Here is a 19832-nt window from a genome sequence, read left to right as displayed (position 1 = left end):
TTCAGCAAAGAGCGTTTGTACCTACAAAATGTATTTCTGACATAGGTGTGAGACTTCAAATGAACTTTCTAATTTCACTTCTTAAACTTTATGGATACTTAGGAGATAGTTATTTGGGAACCCCATATGTGAAATGGGGAACTTTGGTCTCAGGTTTATGCCTTTTGAGGGGCTAGTTATTCAGGTACCAACAGGCGCTCCTTGTCTTGAGCCTCTTTGTGGCCAACTTTGATATACCTTGTCTGGTGGAGACTCTCTTTGTCTTGACAAAGGGCAGAGATCCTGTGTAAGGTCTTGGCATAGTTCCAGCGACATTTAACCCTTATTTACTCCTGGAGGCCTGCCAGAAGTTAGTAAACTAGCTGTCGTGAGGAAACATCCCCATCACAGGGCGTGAGGTAAGGATATAGAACAGTATCTCCCCCGCTTTTCCCAATCGCTGCAAACCGTTTATATGAGGAAATGATAAAGGGAAGTTTCCCTGAGAAGTATAGAAGGTATTGAAACTCGAAAGTTCCTATCTCTGAAAAACAGATCATTTTTAACGTTTTATAAAGGAATGGACCCAGCCATACCTGACACGTTTCGTCTCAAATCATTGATTCTTTCTGTAGTCTCAGGGTAAGAAAACTAAAACAACTATATAAATAAATAAAGCTAGCCTAAAAGGAAACTAAATAGTCCCCTTTTTCTTAATATTTATTTATTTTTGAGAGAGAGAGAGACAGAGTGTGAGCAGGGGAGGAGTGGGGAGGCGGGTGGGGGACACAGAATCCAAAACAGGCTCCAGGCTCTGAGCTGTCAGCACAGAACCCAACGCAGGGCTTGAACCCACGGACCACGAGATCATGACCGGAGCCGAGGTCGGATGCCCAATCGACTGAGCCACCCAGGCACCCCTAAATAGTCCCCTTTAATGCAAAAATACTTACCTTTTCTGTTCCAGTGGAACCTCAAAGGTGTACTCAAAGGAGCAAAGCTACCTCTCTGGAGGAAAAGAACTTTTAACTCTTTAGTGTGTTCCAGAAAAACCACTCGTGTCAGGCAAATGAGGGAACACACAGTGATATGTTTTGACTGGATTTGACTTAGCCCTTAGCTGGGGCTAAGACTCCCTGAGTCTGTAAATCCCCCCCCAACCATCATATCTCAGGTACTCCTTTTCGTTGCTGATTTCTTTTTCTCCCTAGAGATCTCTCTCCACTTTACTTAGAAAGTGGGTTCTCTCTCCTCGAAACTGGAAGCCAAGATAGGCAAAAGCCTACCAGTAGTCCCCTGCCATTTTGTCAGGTCTTTGCCAGAGTGGGCCGATTGCATTGAACCTAGAGGCAAAAGGAAGCTGGAGTAAAGGAAAGGGCAGAGCAGGATGGGGCTTAGGAGAGAAGGAAGGGAGTTGATTTGGAACACGAAGGATGGATAGAACGGAGAAGGTGGGGAGAGAAGAACATTCCAGGTAACTGGGGCAGCACTATCTTAATGTATCTGGATGACGTGAAGTAGCCCATCTGATGAATGGAAGAGGCGGGAGGTAGGAGACCAGATAAAGCCAGTGCACTCACTGGGCCTGAGGTGCTTAGACCCCAGTTAGGTGGCAGTAGAAATTCATTCCATGCGTATTCTCTGAGCAACTCCATGCTAGAGTTACAGAAGTGCGGGCTAAGGAGGTTCAGGCATCGCAGAGGCAATTTCTGGCTGGATTGTCAGATGCAAGCTCAAGGGTATGGTAATGGAGCCGGGACTTTGAAAGCTTGGAAGGGAACCTAAGGTAGAGGTAAGGAAAGGTGTTGAGGAGCCATAGGCCAGTTCATGTGCCGATGGGGTTCAGACATCCTGATTCCATGGACATCATCCGTGGACATCAGGATTCCATCCTGCCTGAAACAGTGTTCATCGTCACTCATCACCCCTTCCCCACTTGGCCGAATGCCTTTTCCTATTAGAAGTTCTGCTGACCTTCTCCGGGAAAGCTTTCCCTGCTTCACATCCCTGCTTCCCTGATTGTGCCCTGCCCGCCTTCCTTTCCTCCACCTCTTCCCACCTCGGTCTGGGCTAGGTGCTGTTCCTCTTATGTCTCAGAGCATACCCTAATTCTGTCATGGCTCCTGACACACACACACACACACACACACACACACACACACACACACACACACCATGTTTTATAGGATTGCTTTCTGTTCTGCATCCCTCTACTAGAGGAGGGAGTTCATTTGGGTAAGGGTTGTGTCTTGTTAAGCTGACCTACTGCAGCATCCAGTTGGCACTCAATATTGATCGAATGATGACCCAACACATGAGTCCCTTAAAGCCCGCGTTAAGAAGCTCGGATTTTATTTGGCAGGGCGTGGGAAACCACTGACGAGTTTTGATCAGGAGAATAACAGAATTGGAGCCCTCCCTTTGGAGCAGACCTTGGCTGTCAGTGCATAGGGTAGACTCATTTGGTCACTAAAAACAGGAAAACCAGTTAGGATGCTATAGCTACAGTCCTAATTGGAGACATTGAAATCCAGAACTAGATCGATGAGAATAAAATAATAGTACTTCAGGCACGGAATGGTTAGCTAAGAAGAGGAGCTCATCTGCAGGAAGCAGTAAGATTCATTTTGGCCCGGCAAGTCCACGGTATCCAAAAAGATACGTCCTGTTCTGCTGCTGGAAATCTGAGACCGGAGCCAGGCCAGAGCTGGGAATAGTAGACGTGAGCATTACCCCTGTTGTGTTGAGCTGGGGGTAAAGAGAAATATATATTGCAGGTAATTTAATTAAGGCATCGACCAGGAAGCTGTGGACAGAATTTCAAGGTGATACCAGGAGGGGCTGCAAGAAAACTGACCACAAAAAGAGGGGTATTGTCAGAGGGTTTGGAAACGAGCTGCGAAAGAGTTCAGGAGACGTTCGCGTGGAGTGGCTGCGTAGCAGGGTAGTGAGGCATGATCTACCTACTCGGATTCTCCTCGGGTAGGGACAAGGTGTAAATAGAAAAACTTCTTCAGTGCTCCCATGTAGCATTTGCCACTGCTGCTTCTGACGTGGGCTTTCTGGTTTAGCGTTTGATATAGTAGATGTCTGGAGGCCCACGTTCTATACGTGGCTCGTCCACAGGTCACAGTACTTCTTTGGCCCCTATTTTCCTCATCCGTAAAATGGGATTTCTACCATATGGATCCAAAGCTCCCTTCAGCTCTTAACAGTTAGGCCCAACCTCAACCAGGAAACAATATTAAGCTTCTAGGACATAGTACAACCTCCTACCCTACAGGCAATGAATAAATACTTTGATCCCCTTCAACCTATATGTCTTGTAAAACTTATACTTCGGTCAGTTTTTTTCTGTCTTTCTTTGAATGTTTTTTGCTGCCTCAGATGAATCAGCAGCAGCTTCTCACTAGTCATGGAGCCACTGGAATAAGCAAAAGTATCTGGTTGCCCCGTCACCGTGAATTGGATGTTTATAGCTTCCTCCCAACCTTATTTCCTGCCTGGCCTCACCCAGAATTATGCTGTCTGTATATGGACATAACATTCCCCAACACAACCCATTTCAAATGTAGAGAGGAGGGAACAGTGTCCAATGAATTTTAATGACCTGAAATATTAATATATCGTAGGTAAAAATATGGTAGCCTCTCTGAACTCTACATTCTTTGACCCGTTTCACAAACTACACCTGTCTTGTCCATTTCCAGGACAAGAGTTCTCCATGTTCAACCTCTAGAATAAAGCAGGGAACATTTAGAATGTGCTTTAAATAACATATTATCTCCAAACAGAAGATTGTAAGGCTGAAGATGCATGGGATATTTTCTTTGGAATATTCTCCCAGTTAGGGGACACAAGATGTGAATCTATAACATTTGCAAAGCTAAGGAAAAAATGCAGAGGAATCTTAACTTTATAAAAATTTTACCTGTATGGGATAATTTTACCTACTCTTTGAGCTACTAGATAGTAACTGCCTGAAGTGGTCTGGGATGATTTAAATTCAGAGGGATATTTGACTATTTGACCTCTTTGAGACTTGAGAATAAGGAACGGAGAAGTTAACATTGATATTAACTCTTTTAGAGTTATCCACTGTTAGACATCAAGATGGAATAGATTTATGTACACATTATTTATAAGAACAACAGCCACGAAAGTCACAAGATATTTTCAGTTCAATTCATGTTAGACTCTCTACTGATGCTAAAAAATGGAAAATAAGCGTCTTTTCAAAGCTCCTTCAATTCAATTCAGCAAAAAAAAAACGTATGGTGGATTTACAAAGCAAATTAGTCTTCCAGTGTACCAGAATGTGATGTGGCAAATTATTTCTTCCCTCTCCAACGCACCAGAACCTTTGTTTGGGGAAATACGCTTCGTTTGTGACCTCCAAATATAGTAAAATTCCCTTTCAAGGTTAAACGAAAAATACTGATCTGTATCTTCATAACGTTCCTCCTCGGACCGACTTGCTTATTCATTTCTGTTAAGCAACCGTAGGTGCATTTGCTGGGTTGAATGGTTGGGTCAGCTGGCTATTTTAGAATCAAGTTGCAGAAACTGAGGGTATTGGTCACGGAGGGGAATTATGGTCCCGAAGTGTGGGAGTTGCAGGAAGCGTGACCCTTGACTGAGACACCGAGAGTTGGCTATACTCCTTGTGTCTGTGAACAGAGCAGGGGAAAAAAAAGCATCTACACGTCAGAGAAATGGTTAAGAAGCCAGTTACAGAAAAGTCTTTTAATTTCTTAGCTCTTCCCTTGTCCCATTTGTAAAGTGGTAGTGATGACCAATCCCTGTGCCAGACAGCATGGCATTATCACCTGTAAAACAGACCACACGCCCTGTAACAAAGCACCTACTTGTTTTACGGTATTTGTATTTTCTCACACGCTTAGTTTTTGGTTTATCTGTAATACCCCTCTGTGTTCTGCATCCGCTAAAGGCAGTTGTCTCACTATATCTCTTTTGTAACTGATTTATTCTGGCCTTAAATACAGTGTTCACGTTTTCCCACAACCTGCACCCTTTTTCTCAGGATCTCTGTGTCTTGAGACACAGATACCAAGCTAACTCTCAAATATTGGTTCCTAAGTAAAAGACTAGCTTATGGTTATGGTTATGGTTACAGAAATCACTCTGTACTAAATACAAAGGCCTGTACTTTAATCAGCCTACAAAAATGGATTGAATGGAATTTTCAGAAAATAAGGTCGAACAGAGTTCAAAAGCAAAGCTGTGCCCTGATGGGAGGGGCCTGTCGCGGCCTCCAGTGGGACCTCAATAGGCCAGTACCAGCCTTGGCGTTCTCACTGCTGAACACACACCGAGACCGAATGAACTGAGGCCGTGGACTTCATCCTGAACATCTGCCGGAGGCCGAGAGGACCCAGCAGAGATAATTTGATGACAAATTTGAAAAGCATCCCTCCTAGCCTTGCCCCCTTTGTGTTTTAAGAATTGGTCAAAAGGAAACCAAAAATCTCTGAATAAAAACAGAAGAGAAAGAGAAAAGAGAACAGTTTGCAAATTTAAGAATGTGTTACTTCAGATAATCTTCACATGAGGATATGTACATAGTAAATCATCCCCTGAAAAGTGCACATTTTAAGAATGTTAAAATTCTGCTTTAAATCTACCGAACTTGAGAAGTTAAGTGATGCAAAGCCCCGGGGGGACGGGCTGTGGGTAGCACAGTAGGTGACACCGTGCGAGGGTCCCAGCCTTCTGGAGAACAAGTTGTGTCTAAGAACTTTAAGAGTGACCAAAACTCAAAATAAGTCAGTCAGAGGAAGACAAATATCATATGATTTCACTCATCTGTGGAATTTAAGAAACAAAACAGATGAACATAAGAGAAGGGAAGAAAAAAATAAGATAAAAACAGAGAGGGAGGCAAACCATAAGAGACTTTTTTTTTTTAATGTTTATTTTTATTTTTGAGAGAGACAGATCATGAGCAGGGGAGGGGCAGAGAGTGAGGGAGACAGAATCTGAAGCAGGCTCCCGGCTCTGAGCTGTCAGCACAGAGCCCTATGCTGGGCTCAGACTCATGAACCACAAGATCATGACCTGAGCCAAAGTCGGACTCTTAACTGACTGAGCCACCCAGGTGCCCCAAAAGACTCTTAAATACAGAGAACAAACTGAGGGTTACTGATGGGGTATTGGGTGGAGGGGGGGGGGATGGGCTAAATGGGTGATGGGCATTAAGGAGGGTACTTTTTGGGATGAGCACTGGATGTTATAATGTAAGTGATGAATCACCAAGTTCTATTCCTGAAATCATTATTATACTATATGTTAACTGACTTGGATTTAAATAAAAAGTGGGGGGAAAAAAGAGTGATCAAAACCCTTTTACTGATGATACTATTTTGAGAAAATATCCCAGGGGCTCCTTAGTCAGTTGGGCATCATCAGACTTCGACTTGGGTCATGATCTCACGGTTTTGAGTTTGAGCCCTGTGTCGGGCTCTGTGCTGACAGCTCAGAGCCCGGAGCCTGCTTCGGATTCTGCGTCTCCCTCTCTGTCTCTCTCTCTCTGCCCTTTCCCTACTCACACTCTCTCTCTCTCTTTCTCTCTTCTCAAAAAAAAAAAAAAAAAGAAAAGAAAAGAAAGAAAATATCCCAAGGATGCAGTCCAGTGGGGGGAAAGAAAAGATACCCTTAGCAATCCTGTTTATAAGTATAAAAACTGGAAATGCCCAAGCCACCCACAGTATGGGACTTGCTACATAAACTTGGAGAATGTAAATATAAAGGAATGTACTGTGACTCTACGACTATTCATTGAGTCACTTGTTATTTCTTCAGTAGATTATAGGGCCTTGCAGATCATGTTCGTGGTTCTAAAGGTTGTTTTAAAGACAGGTAGAAGCCATTCTGCGTTTTAAGCAGAGACTGGGACAAGGTACAAAGTGTGAGGAATGGATGTGGGGCGGTTGGCTTGGCTGGCATCCAGGAGCAAAGGTGGTAGCTTGAAGTAGGACAGAACCAGTAGGGGATGATGCCAGGGCTATTTAGAAGGTAGAGTCTGAAAGTCTTGGTGACTGATGCTGGATGAGAGAAGGAGAGGAGTTAATTAAGCATGACTCCCAGGTTTCTGGCCTGATCAACTGGGCATTTGCTGGACTAGGAAACACCATGTGGGTCGTAAAGACTTACCCTGGACACATTAAGTGTGTGGTGTCCGTATGTCACGCAAGAGGAAGTATCTAGGAGATGGCGGAAGGTTCTGGAGTTGAGAAGAAATTCCTGGCTGGAGTAGATTTAGCATAGACAGGCTGATTGAGGCCATGGGAGGAGATGAGATTCCTGGGGAGAAAGACTCGTGTGAGCCTGGGGAGCCTTAATAGTGCAGGGTTGGAGGAGGAAGCGCAGAGAGGTAGGAAAAAAATCCAGGAGGGGAACGTCTGAAGCCATGGAATGTTCTAGAAGGAGGCAGGTAGTGAGTGCTGCTGCTGAATGTTGCTGAAAGTCAGAGTCCCCAGGTACCGACCATCCTCCCCTGACGAGGTCAGCAGTCGAAGGGGAGAGTCGTGGCGATAGCAGAGCTGGTCAGTCCCTCAGACAAGCTTGGCTGTGATGCAACCAGAAAAACAGCAGTAGTTGGAGGGGAAGATGAGGACGAGGGGTGTGTGCGTGTGCTTGTGTGTGTGCGTGTGCGTGTGTGTGTGTAGAAAACAGGAAAGCCTGACACTGCTCAAATGCTAAAGGAAGAATCCCATAGAAAGAGGCTGAAGATACAACTGTGAACTAGAGAGAGAGACTGAACTAGAAATGTCTATGTGACGTGATGTCAACTGGAAAAAGACATACTCGATACATACAAATGTGACTTCGTGCATTGTATATGCACTTTAAATACACAACTGTTGAAGCAAAGCAAATAGTTTCCAGATTTTTTGAGACACGTCTGTTCCTAATTCTCACAATCACTAGGGGTGCCACCTCTTGGGCCCACATTATCGCAGACACAGGGCTGCTGCCTGTCCACATCATCTCACCTGTCTTCCTAGCAGCCCAGCCAAGTCTGTGGCATTGTTCTCACTTGAGACAAAAGAAGGTTAAATAAGCCATGAGTTAAGCCTCACTGAGAAAAGATATTTGCCCGGGGGCATGCAGCTGACAAGTAGAGGAACCAGGGTTTGAACTTGGGACTTCTTTGATCCAGAGCCCAAGCTCTTCCCTCTAATAGGAAGGAAACATAGATGACTTTAGCCCCCCAAATAGCATTTGTATGTTCTCAGCCTTCAGACACGAGTTACGTTGAGAAGGCAACTTGTAGCAGGTTTGTTTACTCTCTCTACCTACCCGTTTGAAACAAATTACATATAAAATTTGTACTGTACTAAATACAATTTAGTATAAATTGTATTTATAAGTACTATTACTGTATATATACTGCATACTGCATACCTTATACTAATCCTGTATAAATAAATACTATTTATAAATACTATAAACACTAAATACTAAAAAAGAATTTATTCTCAAAGTAGATGCCTGGCTTTTCACCATCAAGACCACCGGTGCAAAATTATATGTATGTGGAGCGTGTGGGTTTCTGTGCTGTATACGTGTGTGTGCATATGCGCTGTGTGTGTGTGTGTGCATGCAAGTACAACACGCATCACATGTGTGCGTGTACCCAGGAGTACATCTAGGTCTTATGGGGCCTGAAGCTTATAATCTGGGGGACACAAGTAGGTCTAGGGCTCCTCCTGGGAGCCTATGCAGGAGAAAGCCTTGAAGCTCAACTAGCTTCTTGGCAACTCTACTTTGCACATACATGTGCGTCCATGAACTATGTATGTATGCACGAAGATACATAGAGAAACCAACCAGAGTTACTGCCCCTTAAACAATAGCCTTGGTTCCATTGTTTAGTACGATAACAGCACCTTTTACAGTCGGTACCGGGTATTTCTTTTCTGGGGAGACAGAGAAGATTTATCACGAATTAAATGGGCCAAGAATTTTTTGACAGGTGCTTTTGAATTCAAGCCAGTGGTCATTAGCTAAGTTAAATATGCAGTGCTATGGCTCATGCTCTTTATTTTCAGCAGGCAAATAAATATAACATATATTTTTTTAAAATTTTTTTAATGTTTATTTATTTTTAAGAGACAAATGGGGGGGGGGGTGGGCAGAGAGAGAGGGAGACACAGAATTTGAAGCAAGCTCCAGGATCTGGGCTGTCAGCCCAGAGCCCAACATGGGGCTCGAACCCATAAACTGTGAGATCATGACCTGAGCCAAAGTCGGACGCTTAACCGACTGAGCCACCCAGGTGCCCCAAGTATAACTTATTTTTAAATGTCTTTTTTTTAATCCAGAGATCTTTTTGTTAGTATTACTTTTTAGATATGATCTTCTGTGTATGTGAATATTTTAAGAGTGTAGCAAGAGAACAGGCTGGGTGTCAAAGGGAATAGGAGGCAGGGGAGATGGGATAGGATGGGAGGCCGCCTTTATTTATTTGGAAAGCTGTTGTAGACGAGACACATGTTCTGTGTTGTTCCAGAGCCAAAACTAGGAACCGAGGTCCACGAGATTGCAGGGGAGGCCAGGTTCCAACTTAACAGAAGAACTTCCTATCAACTCGAGCTGTCCAAAAATGGTTTGCTTATGTTAGTGGCCAGCTGCCCATCACTGGAAGTGCTCAGCCAAAGCTACTTCTTGGCAGGGGAAGGGGAGGCAGGGGACTTCTACTGAACACAAGTTTGAGTCGATCGAAGTAACCTCTAGAATCCTTTCTAAGATTGCAAGCTGTTATCGGGCACACGCTGTTACTGCCAACCACGCATACACAGGGCATGCACAGTAAGTTGGTTTTTCCCCCGTAGTAGTGATGCATTTGTGCTAAGCCAGCCACATTCCCCGACTGAGCCCCTGGTTGCTGAGGAAACATGTCTGTGAATGGACTGATCCATCTATGGCCGTACTCTATGGTCTTAGAGTTGAATTTTCGCACCCATTAGTCAGCCGTCCCAGGTGGCACTTACAAATGTTACCTTACTGGTTCTCATAACGGGCTTATGGTTTAGGTAAGGAACTGGCAGAGTTCCACTCGATTCACCCGTCCCTGCTTTCTTTTGCACAGATAGGAACCTTCTCTGCCTGGCTCCCTTTGCCAGCTGTGGGATGAGAGACAGAAGAGAGCCAGCACAGAAGGCTGAACAGGTCTAGGGCAGAGAACCTGTCAGTCCTTCCGTGGGGCTGCCCACCGGGCCAGGGGGAGGTGTTGGAGAAGCCAGTATGGGTGAATGGCCTCCCTTAACCTTTTTCTTTTCTGGAGGGAGAACATAACAATGACCATGACCCACACACCCCTTCTTTGTTCTCCCCGTGCGACTGCCTCAAGGGTCCACAGGTCTGCCCTGTGCCACTTTAATAATATCAGTAATGACAATGATGGTGGTGAGGACAGTGGTGGTCACAAAACCAGCTAGTGTTTGCTGAGTTATTACTACTTGCTGGTCGCCGTGATGTGCTTTTCACAGGGATCGCCTCATCCAGTCCTCACACTGATTCTACGAGGCAGTTATTAACGTGACCATTTTATTTATTTATTTTTTTTAATTTTTTTTTTCAACATTTTTTATTTATTTTTGGGACAGAGAGAGACAGAGCATGAACGGGGGAGGGGCAGAGAGAGAGGGAGACACAGAATCGGAAACAGGCTCCAGGCTCCGAGCCATCAGCCCAGAGCGTGACGCGGGGCTCGAACTCACGAACCGCGAGACCGTGACCTGGCTGAAGTCGGACGCTTAACCGACTGCGCCACCCAGGCGCCCCTAACGTGACCATTTTAAAAACCAGGAAACTGAGAACTAGAGAGAGTGAAGAGCGTGCCCAAGGCACCAGTCTGACTCCAGAGCATAGACTCTTCCCCATTCTGCTTTATTGCCTCACTTTCTATATGTACATAGAGAAGTGGAAACACAAAAAGAAGTGACCTGCCCTGGCTTTGACCACCTCCCAGCAGAAGAGTCTTTAACCACCTCACAGCGGGACATCTGCAGCCCTGGGAGGCACTCCCGAGGAGGGGCCAGCATGAACACACGTACCTCACCTGCTCCCTCCTTGAACCCTCCCAGCAGACTTCCAAGGCAGATGCTGTTTGCATCTCACAGGGAAGTTCAGGGACTTGCTCAAGGTCACCTGGTGCAGAGGGGCTGGGACGCAAGCCCAGGCGGCCGCATCTGCACGTCCGTGCCTTCCCCGCCACATCAGCCTGCCTCTCTGAACGAACAAAGTTGAACACCCTCACAGACACTAAATTTATATTTCCTGGCCTCCTCTTCCAAAATGGATACACTAATTACTGACCATTTTTTTTAGTAATAGTAATCATCAGGAACACATTTTTCAGTGTGTTCGTTTTCTCTTCTGCGTACTACCGAAATAAAGCATTGCTGAAACCCACAGGATAAAACCCAGCGGGTGTGAGGCCGTGTAAATTAAGAAAAGTTCAGGAAGACATTACAGTAAACCCGAAGAAACAAAGTGTTGATTAGGGACTTATTTTTGTACGCGATTAAAATATGAATCATTAAAATAGGACCGTATTTCAGGCTCTATATTCTCATCGCATCAGAGACGACATTACCATGACTACTAGGTTCAGATTAGATGGGCTCCAGGCCTCCTGAGCTCAGAAAACACAGTCGTGTGCACCACGGTTCTACCTGACACGGAACATTTGTAAAAGTCTGGCCCACGACACCTCTGCATCTTCTCACCCATGTCATCAAAAGGAAATTCCCAAGTGACATGCTTGTCTTCAGCTCTTTAAAGGCTTGTGCTTTATTTCATCGTAATAGTAAATAGTGTCACTAAGTAATAATGTTAATGACAACCAACACTCAAAGGTAGAGGAAGGAACAGAATCAAAGCAAAGACACAAAGGCACCTCAGGAGTCCCTTAGAACACAGCGATCTTGAACTTTATTTGGTACAAAGGGTTTGCAGAAAGAACGAAACTAATATGGAGCGTTTCTTGGGTTCAGACAGAGTTTAAAAGAAAAAAATAATTCAGCAATAGCCCAAAATATGCAGTTAAATCAAGTGGTTCATTAAAGTATCTGTTAAAAATGGCTAAAATTAGAGACAAAAGCCCATTGTCTGGTGCAATTGTTGACTGCCTGCATATCTGTATTTGGAAGGGCGTAGGGGGACAGTCAGAAGCCTGTGGTATTTTAAAGATTCATCACCCACCCCTAAGGGGTTTTGAGCACCCACCTGCATTTTTGAACTTGAATCTAAGCCAAAGAGGTGGGACAAGACCATGACAGGTTTTGGGGGAGGTTTTGTTTTGCTAATTAACTACTCAGTGGACATTTTAAATACCAAATATATCAGAACAGAGGCACCTAGTTCAGACCAGCCCCCACCATCCTCTGCGAGGGGCTGACATCTAGAGATGATCTTCTAGAGGCCTGTAGAACCTTGGAGCGATGCCTGTGTGTATTTTTAAAGGAGGGGGGCATCCCAGAATGTGCCAGTTCTTTATAGGGTATCTTTCATAGTTAGCCCCTCTGACTGGGGTTGTGCGTTTTTCATACGCATTCTCTTCCTGCCTGGGGTTGGGATGGGTTTGAAAGGCTTTTGTTTTGTTTTGTTTTTTTCCTGTCAGAAGCTCTCTATGAATTGCCAGTGGAGCATCAAAAATTTTCATACTTAATGACATCATTCTTCTTTGGTTAATCAGAAATGCAAGCAAAGATTGATAGGAAAATATTTTTCGCAAGAATGATAGCAACAAATTGGAATCGTTGAAATGCCCAACAAAGTCCGGTATCTTCCTGCGATGGGCTGTCATTTTGCAGCTAGTGGAGCCGTTCAATAATGTGGAGAGAAAAAGAGACATACAAAACCCTAGTACAAGCCTGATTCTCACTATAAAACCATAGATAGTGGTAACAGGACTCCTTTCTCTGCGCGATGGGATTATAGGTGCTTCCCGTTCTCTCGTTTTCAGCATTTTTTAAGCATTTTTTGTATATTCCTTTCATAATTTAAAAAGTCCAATTAAAACAACGATCCCATGGCTCCAACCTTAGGAGTTTCCCCTGTGTGCTCCATGCACATCTGGCCGACCATTACGTCATTGCCACCCATAGAGTCGAAGCCCAGTGTGTTAACTAAAATATTCCCTTTGCTCTAGTTCTCTTTCTGTTTTCTTCCCAGGTGATGTGCTCTATGAACTCCTTCAGCATATTCTGAAGCAGAGGAAACCTCGGATTCTTTTTTCACCCTTCTTCCACCCCGGAAACTCTATACACACACAGCCAGAAGTCCTACTGCATCAGAACCATGAAGAAGGTACCAGAGGAACCTTTTCTTTCCTTTCATCAGGGTTAGACAATCCAAAAGGTTTCATCATTTATTGGATGCGTTGTTCCTATTCATGTGATTGGTTTGTTATTGAACAAACATGTATTGATGCCAAGGTGAATAGGACGGAATCTTGGTTCTCCACAATTCATAAAGAAATGAGATGCATAGATCCATGTATATCAAAGCACAGCTGTAATAGTGGGCACCACGAAGAGAGACTGGGAGGGGAAATTACATCCAGGCACAAGCATCAGGGGCAGCCTCATAAAGCAGGTGCTTCTGGAGGCTTCCTTGATGGTGCAGCAGAATTCTGATAAGCAAGGATAAAGTGGGGAACCCTCTAGGCAGAAGAGATAGGGTGGAGTGAGCCCCTGGAACAAAGAGCCATCAGATGACTTGGGTTATAGAGCTTATCTTCCCCCCCACACACACCAGCCTTTTGTTCTAGAAAATATCAGACAGTAGAGATTTCTCCCAAATAGAGAAAATAAAGTAAATAAACCCCTGTGAGCCATCACCCTGTTTCAACAATAATCAACACTTTCCTTTGGCAGAGTTAGTCCAAGGAGGTTATATCGGACCCTGAATGTAAAGGAGTTTAATGAAGGAGCATAAGGGGGTCTTTGAAAATTTGTGAGTAGAGGGTACTAAGAGTTGGGGGACTCCAACCCTGTGAACTCTGATGGACCAGGGGTTCCACCTTCGTGCACCAAAGGTGGTTCCTTGCGGTGTGCTCAGCCTAAGTGCCTACTTCAGATGTACCCAGTGTTCCACTTCTCCAGTAAGCTCCAGTGGTCATAAAATCGTCAGTAGAAAACAGAAAAAAAGGCCAGAATTGACCTGGGGCCCCGGACCTTGTTCTAAAGCAGGTGTTTGGGTGCAGAAACCCGTTATTAAAATCTTACTTTGTGCCCTATTCCGTTGAACGGCGATGCCTTGTGCCTCTGACGAATGTTATGTCCATGTTCTTCCCTCCACGGATCAGTTAGACAACAGACGTGGGGACCCAAAGTAACACTTTTAAACTTGTGCTTTCTCTTAGGACCTGATTTACTAGGGGCCTGAACCTCTGGTGCCTCGGGGGTATTTCCTTAAATCGAGTGGGCATCTTCAAGAGCAGGGCTAATAGTTTTGTTTTGTTGTTGGCAAACCAAAAAATGAGAAGTTATTTGTTTTCTTAATTAACACTTCACAAAAGACAGCCTGACTCCGGGTGACCGCCATCGCTTCCTGGAGCCAAGCGCTTCACAGCAGGGCCCCTTGCTTTCCTGATGGAGAGTAAATGAGCGTTGCTTGCCTGCTCCCTGCCTGTCTCTCTCTCGTCCTTTCTTCCTCCTGCTCTACTCTGGCTTCATTTAGCCGCGGCCCTCCCCAACCCCCAACAATTCGGGTTCTCCGTCCTTTTGCGCTTCCTGCCTTGTACATTTCCGGCTTTCGTCATTGCCAGCAGCGATTCCAGAGGAGGAGGTGGGTTTACTGAAGCTTGACATTAAGGCAAGAACCGTATTACCTAGCTTGCCTATTCAGATACAAAGGTGAGGGATGGGCTTTTTTTTCCCTCCCCCTCTTTAAAAAAAAACCCATTTGGAATTCCTGTTCCTCTTTTTATTCCCAGATGTGATTGGAGGCTTAATGGTCTCTCCTTCCTCCCTTCTCCTTGGTCTGATTTGACTCAGAAGTTAGCGTGTCGCTGTTCTCATTTGCCGGGGCTGATCAATAGAGAAAGCTGGGCTCACTGCCTCTCAGAGCTGCTGTCAGGCTAAGTAAATACAGACGCACCACTGCATACGCCGTAAGGAGCTGTGCTCTCCAGTGTTCGGATGGTGGTCGTGACGACTCAGTGGGTAAGAGAATGGAGTTAATGAGACCAAGGTCGAGGGCTTCATCACCCTGCAGACCGGTGATGAGCTCTGTCTCAGCTCTTAAAAGTAGTGTGTTCTCAGAGACCATTCCTTAAAGCTCTCAGCCAGCAAACAACACCTGAGGGCGCAGGCCTGTTCAGACGCAGGGCGCATTCTCTCAGGTGAACAGGTGGACGCACGAGAAGGGCGGTTTAGGTCTTTGTCAGATGGCGTCAAATGAGAAGCGCTCTACAAGGCATGGAGGTGATGTGAAGAGGCTGCCTGTCCCCAGACTGCCACTGGTAACAAGGGGACCCTCTAGAGAGGGGAACGGACTGGTACAAGTTCCCTACCTCCGAACGCCTCCCGCCTCTTTCCCTTTTCTCCACCAAAAAGAAGAACACATCCAGCTCAACATGAGTGATCTCTAGAATGAATACTGTTATGCTTGCTTGTGAATGGTAAAACACTAATACAGACATCTGTTAGCACACAGAAAGCTCTGGTCCTGAAAGAAGAGGCTCTAGAGTGAAATTATACATATCAAATACTCTAACCCCCAACGATCTGTTCCCCATAACTGGGGATACAGTCCTTTGGAAAAGTACGTTGCTGTTGATGTGACACAGAGATAATATGACAGAATGGAAGGACAACAGGGACATTGCGGAGGAGAACCGATCGGCCCCTCAACGGCCTGGCACAGGGAGGCGCAAAGACAGCGTTCCATTCACCCCCCGCGACTTCGCCTCATCCCTCCCACCGACTTTACCAACTCAGACATCCATTGCTGCACAATGGAAACTGATCTTGCCACACAGATCTTGGTGAATCTCGCAACCCTTCCCCCATAGGTCCCCCATCTGAGTACGTGACATTGAAATCACCCCGGGCAGCCATGTGGCGGTGCCAGAAGCTAGGAGGTTGGTGTTAGGGCTCAGAGGCTCCCCTCCAGACCCTGAGGGGAGAGGTGGGCCATGATACTGTTTCCAGTTGGGCAGAACAGACTCCTGACGTCCTCCTAGGTCTAGAGAGCCAGGATTGCCACTCTCTTCCCCTGCGTACTTACGAGAACGCAGCATTATACTTTAGAATTTCTCGCCCCTAGCGAGCCACGGTGACAGTGAAACAGGACTCCCAGCAAGTATGCTGGGCAATGGGCATGAGCCAGGACCACCCCAGACAAGCCAGCACGCGTGGTCAGCTTAGATGACATTTTTGAAAGGGCGGGATTCTGGAGTCGGGAGAGCAGGCTCTAATCCTCTATTCTGCCAAAGCTTAAGGGCTGAGTTGCTCTTCTCTGGCCCTCGGTTTCCCCAGCTGTAGGACAGGGATTAGCCCGAATGGTCTCCGATCTCCTGCACTCTCAACTCCTGCATTCCCTCCGAAGTCTGGGTTCTCCCTGGGCGATAAGAAGATGGCCAAGACATGTGATCTACCTTCAGGGCCTTGGGTAACTAAAATCCAGAAAAACCTAAATGTGTCCTGCTTGATGTTGCTCAGAAACAGCTGAACATCACGTCTGTCCTCACTTGTGTCACCTTATCAAGAACTGCCGATGATATTACCCCTCCGAGTAGTCAAACCAAGAGTGGCACGGTTCCTTCATCGCGTGACGAAAGCCTCCGTTCCAGCGGATCCCTTTTCTTTGATGGTTGTGACTCATTTTATCACCATGCTATGAATGAGTTAGATGTGAGGTAGATCGTGACGTAGGAAGGAGATGAACCGAAAAACGATAGCGCCTCGGTCACCAAAACCAGGAGGTAAATGTCTTCAGAAATGTCAAGTCGGCAGATGATGATAAAATAAATGTATTTGGTCACACACAGTTATATCAACTTCTTTTGACACCGTAGGTCCTGAAATCAGTTACTTTTAGCTTCCATGGAGTAATTACAAAGAAAGACTTTGTTCCAAAGCGTATATCCGATCGCCGGTAGGCCTTTGGTGGTAAAACTGCTTGAATCGTGATTCCTTGAAAGCTCAGGGAGCAACATGAAATGTGCTTCTGGCTCTGCAGAGTCACCCCTGTAGGACTGGCTCTGCACAAGTCTGTAGGGACAAGGAACAAGATTTGTGTTTATCATGTGCTGTCATCCGGTGACCCCTCTGGGCATCCTCTCACCCTTTCAGCTCTGTAGTCCCACCCTCTCCTCTGCCCACCCTCTCCTCTGCCCCATCTAAGGGAGTGGGAGGTGATTTTCAATCACTTTAATTTTAATTTTTTTAAGTCCTTATTCATTTTGGAGAGAGAGAGAGACACATAGAGGGTGAGTGGGGGAGGAGCAGAGAGAGAGGGAGACACAGAATCCCAAGCAGGCTCCAGGCTCTGAACTGACAGCACGGAGCCCGACGCGGGGCTCGAACTCACGGACCATGAGATCATGACCTGAGCTGAAGTCAGACGCTTAACCGACCGAGCTACGCAGGTGCCCCTAGTCACTTTAATTTGAAAATATTCACACACGCAGGGCTGTGATTGTTTCTGCAACAGTGGACACACTTTTAAGACACAAGTTTTGCTCTGGAGCAGCCCTTGGTCACCAGGTGGACACGGACATTGTAAGTGGTGAGAACGTTCCCGTGTCACAACAGTTGACCTCGATTCTCCGTAAAACCAGCACACGGTGACGGCCCAGAGAACAGAGAGAAGTCATTTCTCCGTGGGGAGTGAGGGGGGTGGAATGCGTTCCGGGATAGCCCACAGATTTTCATTTATGTGATTGCTTATGGCAAGAAATGTTTCGCTTCACCCCACCCCCCCCCCCCCACTACCAAATCCAAGTGCCCAAACACTGCTCTGGAGGAAGAAAATCTTACACAATTCTAATGAGATCATTAAAGAAGATGAGGTCTGTGAATCTGCTTCATAGTGACAAAATAACAGCTAACGTTTATTGGGTCTTTGCTGTGTGCCAGGCCCTGTTCTAAGCTCTTACGTGTCTAAACCATTTCTTCTTCGCAACTACCCTATAAGGAAGGTAATGTTATCCCCACCTGATGGATGAGGAAATAGAGGCCAAGAGCCCCCAGATTACACACTTACCGAGTGCCCTGGGTCTGCTTCGCTCTGATGCCTGTGTTCATTCCATTGCAGCATGAATGAGCTAACCAAATAACATTTTTGTTAATGTGTCTTGTGCACATTAATTCCTGGAAACAGGACCAAAGATGGGGCAATGAGAAGAACTGGGGAGACCAGGACCCCTGACTGGGGTACAGAATGGCAGGTGCCCGGCAAGCCTGCTTACAGTTTTTCTGCCTCACGGCACTTGAAAATCGAAACAAACAAACAAAACCGTCAGAGATTACTTTTGAGATACCGCTGTATGTCTGCAACTCATCATACTAAAAACTCATGCTAATTCGGACTGCCTTAACCCACTAGAGATCGTTGACCGCCTCAGAACAAATGGACTTGGCATGAAGAAAATCCCCAGCCTGGGAGAAGTGTGGGCTCGGAGTCAGACACTGGCTTCTGAGAGCAGGAGCGCTGGCTGTCACCCCCTTGGGAACCAGCCCTTTGGCTCCCTTGGAGCTGGCCCCTCAGGATAGCTGCTGAATAGGCACCCGGGTAGATAAAGTTTTTAGCTGATCCAGCCATCCTCTTACTGGTTGCTGTAAAAACTTCCCTGATTCTCTAGTCTTACTGGAACCGTGTTGATGAGATTAAGGTGTCAGGGAGGCCATTGGCTAGGGTTTGACATCTGTGTTAATCCTGTAATGCTTACCGGAGCCAGAGAGCACAATGGGGTTGGTGTGTGTGTGCACACGGGCTCTGGATCCCGACCATCTGGGTTCAGATCCCAGCTCCCCTGTTTACGGCTGTGTGAGTTTAAGCAAGTTGCTTAACTTCCTTGTCTCTCCGTTTCCAGCTGTAAAAGGAGGATAATGGCAATACCCGTTGGATATGATTGATCTAAGAAAAGAATCAAGTTAGTGTGGCAAATGCCCTTAGAACAAGAGCTGTCACTCAGTAAATGTTACTCATTACCATTATTGGATATTTCTTACCACTGTTTGGTTGGGGGTTTTTCTTCCGCCTAAAAAACGTTTCATTGTGATTAAATATGCCTAACATCATCTTAGCCATTTTTAAAAATTTTTTTGGCATTTACTCATTTTTGAAAGGCAGTGAGAGACAGAGCATGAATGGGGGAGGGGGAGAGAGAGAGTGAGACACGGAAACAGAAGCAGGCTCCGAGCTGTCAGCACGGAGCCCGACGCGGGGCTCGAACCCACGGGCCGCGAGATGATGATGACCTGAGCCGAAATGGGCTGCTTAACCGACTGATCCACCCAGGAGCCCCTCATCGTAGCCATTTTTAAGCCATTCTAAGCCATTTTGCATACAGTCGGGTAGTGTAAGCGTGTTCACATTGCTGTGCAATGGTCGGGGTTTTTGTTTCTCTTACCTCCAATCCCAGCCGTCCTAATCATTTCAGTTATTGTGACTAAACACACTGTGTGTGTGGACACCGGGTTTGTGCATCCCGGACACAGGGAGGGCCTTGCTGCCTCCCCGCGCCCTGATAACAGAATTCCTTCACAGGCACACCAGGCCCCCTGCGTTACATTCTATGGGAAAATACATTTCAAACACCAACCCCGGTTGCTCGCAGGGCACAGCCTGTTTTGAAAATGAGTGGTGCTCAT

At 45.9% G+C, this 19832-nt stretch overlaps 1 protein-coding gene across 3 annotated transcripts in view; it reads left to right on the top strand.

The window, feature by feature from the left end:
* ETV6 (ETS variant transcription factor 6) overlaps positions 1 to 19832 on the top strand; it is a 253331-nt gene that overhangs the window by 203780 nt on the left and 29719 nt on the right. For all 3 annotated transcript variants that reach the window (XM_086714074.1, XM_086714073.1, XM_086714072.1), the window contains one exon: positions 13183 to 13317. In XM_086714074.1, the coding sequence (XP_086570200.1) occupies positions 13183 to 13317 (135 nt within the window). The remainder of the gene's footprint in view (positions 1 to 13182; positions 13318 to 19832) is intronic.

This window comes from Puma concolor, chromosome B4 (assembly GCF_028749965.1).
Source record: "Puma concolor isolate L17-30 chromosome B4, mPumCon1.1.hap2, whole genome shotgun sequence".
Lineage (NCBI taxonomy): Eukaryota > Metazoa > Chordata > Mammalia > Carnivora > Felidae > Puma > Puma concolor.
The sequence above is the reverse complement of the archived record's forward strand: the minus strand, read 5'-3'. Positions and strand labels throughout refer to the sequence as shown.